The 8,863-nt window shown below is 49.3% G+C and overlaps 1 protein-coding gene across 1 annotated transcript; it reads right to left on the bottom strand.

Moving 5' to 3' along the window:
• Window positions 1-5,779: 5,779 nt before the first annotated feature.
• Window positions 5,780-7,172, bottom strand: LOC141984534 (uncharacterized). Its single transcript, XM_074947612.1, has 2 exons — window positions 6,770-7,172; window positions 5,780-6,204 (listed from the first exon to the last, which is right to left on the bottom strand). Exons 1-2 carry the CDS (start codon window positions 7,170-7,172, stop codon window positions 5,816-5,818), a joined length of 792 nt encoding a protein of 263 aa, XP_074803713.1. The 3' UTR covers window positions 5,780-5,815.
• Window positions 7,173-8,863: the final 1,691 nt, after the last annotated feature.

Here is an 8,863-nt window from a genome sequence, read left to right as displayed (position 1 = left end):
CTATTATCTGTGAATGATGTCAGCCCCAGCCACCATACCTTGTGAACTAGTAAGGATGAATTAAGTTTTCATAAACAGACTTTTATTCCGACCCATGCAAACAGACATATTTAAAACTGAACAAAACTTTATAAATCCAGGGAAATTTGAAGGGGAAAGAACAGTCATTTCCATTTCACAAACATATACAGCAACTGTCTCAGAGGTCAGCGTATGTGCATCTGTGATTGTCTGTACTCTCCCCCCAAGTGGAGCGGAAGAGGTAATGCACTAGTCCCAAACGCCACATGGCGGTGGTGCGGGGGTCGTGTAGGTAGGTGCTGGAATGCAGTTCTGTATGGGCTGTAGGGGGAGGCAAGCACAGACCTGTTGAGCCTGAAGGTCAAGCAGAGACTGCAGCATGTCTGTTTGCTCCCTGAGAAGCGCAAATATCTCTTGCTGCCCGTTTCTCCAGTCATCACTATCCCTGTCCATTGTGTCCTCAGGCATCATCCTCCAAGCCCTCTGCTTGGTATCCAAAATACCAGAGGCTTGCAGGATCTCCTGGAACATGCCTTCCCTTGTCCACTTCTTTCTCCACTTTATCTGGCTGAGCTGCTCTGCTGGTGTGGATAGAGAGACCTTCAAGGCCACATTTGCAGCTGTAAAAGAAACAATGGCTAGAGGTACTATTGTGAGTGCATTCACTCCCCTTGATCCATGCAAGTCACAAGCACTACATTCTCACATCTGCTTGGGATTCAGAGGCACAGAGGCATTCCCAGCCATGGTGAGTATGGCCCACATGGGTAGTGGTGGGCAGCTGAGACAATAAAGGCAGGGAGCTCTCGGACATGAGTATGTGGATAGGGCAACTGAACTGAATACTGGCACAATTGTCCACAGGCAGTGGTGACTTTAGTTGATATCTCACTCCTGAGGGTAATGAAGGCTGAAAGGGAACAGCTCCTGCGTTGCATCCAGCTGCAGATTGGGTCCACGTGTTGCTAGTCAGTGTGCTGCAATCATGCCTGCTGAAGTAATTGCAGAGTCGCACAGGAAAGTGTCCTACCGCGGCAGAAGAAATAAGGCAGCCTTCCCCAGAAACCTTCGGCAGGGGACTGCAGACTACCTCCAGGAAAGCTTCCTTGAGATCTCTATGGAGGATTCACAGGCCATCCCGGTGCACATAAACAAACTATTCTGCAGAGCTCCCTTTTCTTAACTGTTAAGACGCAGATAACAATTTTACCTCTATTGATTATTTCACTACCTTTTGCAGCATGACTAAAAAAGAATAAATGAACAGATGTGTCCGAGCAATATCAAAGCAAACTGCATACTTACCAGAGGTTCCTCCCTCTGCTTCAGGCTCACCCATGTTGGACTGCTGGCTTGACTGCTCAGGTGTCAAAAAGAGGTCCTGACTCACAGCACCACTGGATCCCCCAATTGCCAGTCCTTCATTCTCTTCCTCCTTTTCCTAGTCCAAAACCTCATCCTCAGGGTTCACTGTAATGGCCTGTGACTACAGCTCCCCCGAAGTATTGACAGGGCCCTTGAGGGAGGTCTCCACCAAGGATGGCGTGCAGCTCCTGGTAGAAGTGGCATGTCTGCAGCTCCGCACCAGAGTGACTGTTTGCCTCCCTTGGCTTCTGGTATGCCTTCCGCAGAAACTTGGCTTTCACGCGACACTGCTACATGTCCCTTTTGTAGCCCTTCTCCCCCATACCCCGAACAATCTGCTCATAGATGTAGACATTTCTATGGCGGGATTGGAGTTGTGTCTCCACAGACTCTTCTCCCCACAGACCCAAGAGATCCACCACCTCTGTGTACTCCAGTTAGGAGCGCATTTGCAGCATGGAGCCAACATGGTCGGCTGGGCAATTGCTAGGTGAGCTCTCCATGCCGAGCAAACAGGAAATGGAATTTAAAATTCCCAGGGCTTTAAAGGGGAGGGGTGTTTTCCTGTGTACCTGACCACCAGGCAGCAGAGTTCTAAACAGTTACCAGAGCAGTCATGGTGGGGCATCATGGGACACCTTCTGGAGACCACTAAAGTTGACATAAGTAATTCAGTGTTTACACTGACATTGTTCGACCTAACTATGTCGAGCTAAGCGCTATGCCTCTTGTGCAGGTGGAGTTATTAAGTCGGCGTAGTGGGCGAGTTACATCGGCAGGAGCAACACTGTTGTGTAGACGCTTACACACAGTTAGGTCAACATAAGCTGCCTTCTGTCAACCTAATTCTGTAGTATAGACCAGACCTCAGTTTGCAAAGTTTGGCCACCCGCTCAGGGAAGGGTGGCCTGTGCCGTAAGCTTGGCATCAATCTCTAAACAAAAATAGTGACTCAGGATTCAGCTGTCTGCGCCTGTGAACAAACCTCTTCAAAATGCGAGCACTTAGGGCCAGGCCTGGTTCTGAGGCATACCTCCCCTGTCCCAGTCTCAGCCAGCTCTGCCCTCAAGCAAATGCAAGCAAACCTTCTCAACTAGCCTGCTGGTTCTTGCTTGGTCAGTATTTCCTCTTGACCCTTCTAGGCCTCTGGAGCAGTGGTTCTTCCAGTAGGTACATCAGCTCATCTGGATATTTGCCTACTTTTACAACAGGCTACATAAAAAGCCCTAGTGAAGTCAGTATAAACTAAAATTGCATAGAGACAGTGACTTATTTATACTGCTCTATATATTATACACTTAAATGTAAGTACAATGTTTATATTCAAATTGATTTATTTTATAATTATATCGTAAAATGAGAAAGTAAGCAATTTTTCAGTAATAGTGTGTGGTGAAACTTTTCTATTTTAATGTCTGATTTTATAAGTAAGTAGTTTTTAAGTGAGGTGAAACTTGGAGGTATGCAAGACAAATCAGACTCCTGAAATGAGTACAGTAGTCTGGAAAGGTTGAGTGCCACTGCTCTGTAGGATTGTCTTGTTGGTCATCTGGTCTGGGTGGATTTTCCTTGGGCAAGGAGTGTTGGAGTGCAGATGCCTCCAGCGGGGGCAGAGAAGGCCTGATAGACCTCATCACAGGGAGTCAGTGGCATCTAAGGGTATGTCTACACTACGAAATTAGGTTGAATTTATAGAAATCAGTTTTGTAGAAAGCGTTTTTATACAGTTGATTGTGTGTGTCTCCACACAAATGCTCTAAGTGCATGTAGTCGGTGGAGTGTGTCCACAGTACCGAGGCAACCGTCAACTTCCGGAGCGTTGCACTGTGGGTGGCTATCCCACAGTTCCCGCAGTCTCCGCCGCCCATTTGAATTCTGGGTAGAAATCCCAGTGCCTGATGGGGCTAAAACATTGTCACGGGTGATTCTGGGTACATATCATCAGGCCCCCCTTCCCTCCCTCCTTCCGTGAAAGCAAGGGCAGACAATCGTTTTGCGCCTTTTTTCTTGAGTTACCTGTGCAGATGCCATAGCATGGCAAGCATGGAGCTTGCTCAGCTAACCGTCACCGTATGTCTCCTGGGTGCTGGCAGACGCGGTACTGCATTGCTGCACAGCAGCAGTTTATTGCCTTTTGGCAGCAGACAGTGCAGTATGACTGGTAGTCGTCGTCGACGTAGTCCTTGGTGCTCTTTTAACCAACCTCAACGAGGTCGGGGGTGCCTGGGCAAACATGGGAGTGATTCAGCCAGGTCATTTCCCTTTTAAGTTTCGTCTCATGGCGATTGAGTCCTACCGGCAGTGCACTGTCTTTTAATCAGCAGCCAGCAGAAGATGATGGCCAGCAGTCATACTGCACCGTCTTCTGCCAAGCACCCAGATTTGGCTAGCGGTGATGGCTAGCGGTCGTACTGCATACTCTGCTGCCAGCGAGATGTACAAAGATAGATGAAGTGGCTCAAAACAAGAAATAGACCAGATTTGTTTTGTATTCATTTTCTCCTCCCTCCCTCCGTGAAATCAACGGCCTGCTAAACCCAGTTTTGAGTTCTATCCTTGAGGGGGCCATTCAGTTTCTCGCAAAGCCACCCCCTTCGTTGATTTTAATTCCCTGTAAGCCAACCCTGTAAGCCATGTCGTCAGTTGCCCCTCCCTCCGTCAGGGCAATGGCAGACAATCGTTCCGCGCCTCTTTTCTGCGCAGATGCCATACCACGGCAAGCATGGAGCCCGCTCAGATCACTTTGGCAATTAGGAGCACATTAAACACCACGCGCATTATCCAGCAGTATATGCAGCACCAGAACCTGGCAAAGCGATACCGGGCGAGTAGGCGACGTCAGCGCGGTGACGAGAGTGATGAGGACATGGACACAAACTTCTCTCAAAGCATGGGCCCTGGCAATGTGGGCATCATGGTGCTAATGGGGCAGGTTCATGCGGTGGAACACCGATTCTGGGCTCGGGAAACAAGCATAGACTGGTGGGACTGCATAGTGTTGCAGGTCTGGGACGATTCCCAGTGGCTGCAAAACTTTTGCATGCGTAAGGGCACTTTCATGGAACTTTGTGACTTTGCTTTCCCCTGCCCTGAGGCGCAAGAATACCAAGATGAGAGCAGCCCTCACAGTTGAGAAGCGAGTGGCAATCGCCCTGTGGAAGCTTGCAATGCCAGACAATTACCGGTCAGTCAGGAATCAATTTGGAGTGGGCAAATCTACTGTGGGGGCTGCTGTGATGCAAGTAGCCAACGCAATCAAAGATCTGCTGATAGCAAGGGTAGTGACCCTGGGAAATGTGCAGGTCATAGTGGATGGCTTTGCTGCAATGGGATTCCCTAACTGTGGTGGGGCCATAGACGGAACCCATATCCCTATCTTGGCACCGGAACACCAAGCCGGCGAGTACATAAACCACAAGGGGTACTTTTCAATAGTGCTGCAAGCACTGGTGGATCACAAGGGACGTTTCACCAACATCAACGTGGGATGGCCGGGAAAGGTACATGACGCTCGCATCTTCAGGAACTCTGGTCTGTTTCAAAAGCTGCAGGAAGGGACTTTTTTCCCAGACCAAAAAATAACCATTGGGGATGTTGAAATGCCTATAGTTATCCTTGGGGACCCAGCCTACCCCTTAATGCCATGGCTCATGAAGCCGTACACAGGCAGCCTGGACAGCAGTCAGGAGCTGTTCAACTACAGGCTAAGCAAGTGCAGAATTGTGGTAGAATGTGCATTTGGACGTTTAAAAGCGTGCTGGTGCAGTTTACTGACTCGGTTAGACCTCAGCAAAACCAATACTCCCACTGTTATTACTGCTTGCTGTGCACTCCACAATATCTGTGAGAGTAAGGGGGAGACGTTTATGCCAGAGTGGAAGATTGAGGCAAATCGCCTGGCTGCTGGTTACGCACAGCCAGACACCAGGGCGGTTAGATGAGCACAGGAGGGCGCGGTGCGCATCAGAGAAGCTTTGAAAACCAGCTTCATGACTGGCCAGGCTACGGTGTGAAAGTTCTGTTTGTTTCTCCTTGATGAACCCCCCGCCCCTTGGTTCACTCTACTTCCCTGTAGGCTAACCACCCTCCTCCCTCCTCTCCTCCCTTTGATCACCGCTTGCAGAGGCAATAAAGTCATTGTTGCTTCACATTCATGCATTCTTTATTAATTCATCACACAAATAGGGGGATAACTACCAAGGTAGCCCAGGAGGGGTGGTGGAGGAGAGAAGCACCAGGAGGGGTGGTGGAGGAGGGAAGGACAAGGCCACACAGCACTTAAAAAGTTTAAAACTTTAAAACTTATTGAATGACAGCCTTCTGTTGCTTGGGCAATCTTCTGGGGTGGAGTGGCTTGGTGGCCGGAGGCCCCCCCCCACCGCGTTCTTGGGCGTCTGGGTGAGGAGACTATGGAACTTGGGGAGGAGGGTCATTGGTTACACAGGAGCTGTAGCGGCGGTCTGTGCTCCTGCTGCCTTTCCTGCAGCTCAACCATACGGTGGAGCATATTAGTTTGATCCTCTAGCAGCCTCAGCGTTGAATCCTGCCTCCTCTCATCACGCTGCCGCCACCTTTCAGCTTCAGCCCTCTCTTCAGCCCGCCACTTACTCTCTTCAGCCCGCCACCTCTCCTCTCGGTCATTTTGTGCTTTCCTGCACTCTGACATTGTCTGCCTCCACGCATTCGTCTGTGCTCTGTCAGTGTGGGAGGACAGAATGAGCTCAGAGAACATTTCATCGCGAGTGCGTTTGTTTCGCCTTCTGATCTTCGCTAGCCTCTGGGAAGGAGAAGATCCTGTGATCCTTGAAACACATGCAGCTGGTGGAGAAAAAAAAAAGGGACAGTGGTATTTAAAAAGACACATTTTATAGAACAATGGGTACACTCTTTCACGGTAAACCTTGCTGTTAACGTTACATACATAGCACATGTGCTTTCGTTCCAAGGTCGCATTTTGCCTCCCCCCAGCGCGTGGCTAATGTGGCTAATGGCGGGGAACATTTCTGTTCAGCCACAGGCAAACAGCCCAGCAGGAACGGGCACTTCTGAATGTCCCCTTAAGAAAAGCACCCTATTTCAACCAGGTGACCATGAACGATATCACTCTCCTGAGGATAACACAGAGAGATAAAGAACGGATGTTGTTTGAACGCCAGCAAACATACACTGCAATGCTTTGTTCTACAATGATTTCCGAGTACGTGCTACTGGCCTGGAGTGGTAAAGTGTCCTACCATGGTGGATGAAATAAGGCTGCCCTCCCCAGAAACCTTTTACAAAGGCTTTGGGAGTACATCCAGGAGAGCCGCAAATGCCAGGGCAAATTAATCATTAAACATGCTTGCTTTTAAACCATGTATAGTATTTTAAAAGGTACACTCACCAGAGGTCCCTTCTCCGCCTGGCGGGTCCGGGAGGCAGCCTTGGGTGGGTTCGGGCGGTACTGGCTCCAGGTCCAGGGTGAGAAACAGTTCCTGGCTGTCGGGAAAACCGGTTTCTCCGCTTGCTTGCTGTGAGCTATCTACAACCTCTTCATCATCATCTTCCTCGTCCCCAAAACCTGCTTCTATGTTGCCTCCATCTCCATTGAAGGAGTCAAACAACACGGCTGGGGCAGTGGTGGCTGAACCCCCTAAAATGGCATGCAGCTCATCATAGAAGCGGCATGTTTTGGGCTCTGACCCGGAGCGGCCGTTCGCCTCTCTGGTTTTCTGGTAGGCTTGCCTCAGCTCCTTAAGTTTCACGCGGCACTGCTTCGGGTTCCTGTTATGGCCTCTGTCCTTCATGCCCTGGGAGATCTTGACAAAGGTTTTGGCATTTCAAAAACTGGAACGTAGTTCTGATAGCACGGATTCCTCTCCCCATACAGCGATCAGATCCCGTACCTCCCATTCGGTCCATGCTGGAGCTCTTTTGCGATTCTGGGACTCCATCATGGTCACCTCTGCTGATGAACTCTGCATGGTCACCTGCAGCTTGCCACGCTGGCCAAACAGGAAATTGAAATTCAAAAGTTCGTGGGTCTTTTCCTGTCTACCTGGCCAGTGCATCTGAGTTGAAAGTGCTGTCCAGAGCTGTCACAATGGAGGACTCTGGGATAGCTCCCCGAGGCCAATACAGTCTAATTGTGTCCACACTACCCCAAATTCGACCCAGCAAGGCCGATTTCAGTGCTAATCCCCTTGTCGGGGGTGGAGTAAGGAAATCGATTTTAAGAGCCCTTTAAGTCGAAAAAAAGGGCTTCATCATGTGGACGGGTGCAGGGTTAAATTGATTTAACGCTGCTAAATTCGACCTCAACTCCTAGTGTAGACCAGGGCTAAGAGAAATGACACATGTGAGGATCAAGCCCACTGAAAACAGGATATGACATTGCTGTCCATCTCTTAAATATTACTGCAGCCATCCAAAGGTGAAGCTGCTAGCAGACATTGTGCCTGAATATTCATAGAACAAAGTAGGCCTTAGTTTTTATCGTTGTGATACAAATGACTATGCATTAATCAATGACTAATCCAGTTTCCTGGAAATTGCCATGCTGGAAAGTGTAACTTAATATTTATTTAGGCTTTCCCATGGTTACCTGTATGCACATTACAGTGGCAGAAGTCTTCTAAAAGTAGGCATCATGCTGGTTGTGTAAACCTATAGCACAGGGTGGATCCTGACTTCTGCTTCAAGGGTACACTAGGCACAAAGGGCTTCTTCCATCATGAAAGCAGAAATGCAAGAGCTGTACCTGGCGCTCATGAGAATACCATGAGAGACTGTTGCTACCATGCCAGCCAATGCACCATGGCCCTAAAAAACATGGCTTACTAACCAGGGGCCATGCCCTGCATAGTCAGCTAAGGCATATGATGCAATCTGTATCATATTCTAGCTAGGGAATCATACCAGTCCCTTTCACCTGCCAGCATATTGTGGCTGACCACATGGCACCATCCGACCCTGCCCTGGCAGGATTGTTCTTAAAACAGATGTTCGGCTGCCTGCAATTCTCTCCCTCCCAAGGTCACAATGAGACCTGAAACCAGGGGAAACACTGACTTCCGAATTTCATTACAAAGGGGTTGCCTCTACAAAGATGTGGGAAAACCTGCTACCCCCTCCAAACCATGTGAAAAAGATCAGTGGGCTAATTTCTAGTCTGAGGTAAGGGTTCCACAGATCTCAAATCCAGGCCCACAACTCTCACACCCTGGCCATCACCAAGCAGCTCACCCAGAAGTACTGGAAGTGAGGGACTAGCAAAACTCTGACCCCTTCCAGAGGCATTGCCCACAAGGATCCTGACTGGGGACGATGAGCAGCCCCAGTGATTGGCTGACCATACTGTTTAAGCCAGAAAGAGGCACAGGAAGTTGTTTGAGCAGCCAAGAGACTTTCTGATTGGGCTGGACTCTTGTTTGATCCCTGGTTCTCTGAGCCTGACCCTGATTCTGGCTCTGACCCCTCTCTTGGTTCCTGATTCTGG

This window comes from Natator depressus, chromosome 3, assembly GCF_965152275.1.
Source record: "Natator depressus isolate rNatDep1 chromosome 3, rNatDep2.hap1, whole genome shotgun sequence".
NCBI lineage: Eukaryota > Metazoa > Chordata > Testudines > Cheloniidae > Natator > Natator depressus.
Note: the sequence above shows the minus strand (reverse complement) of the source record. Positions and strands in the feature narration are given on the sequence as shown.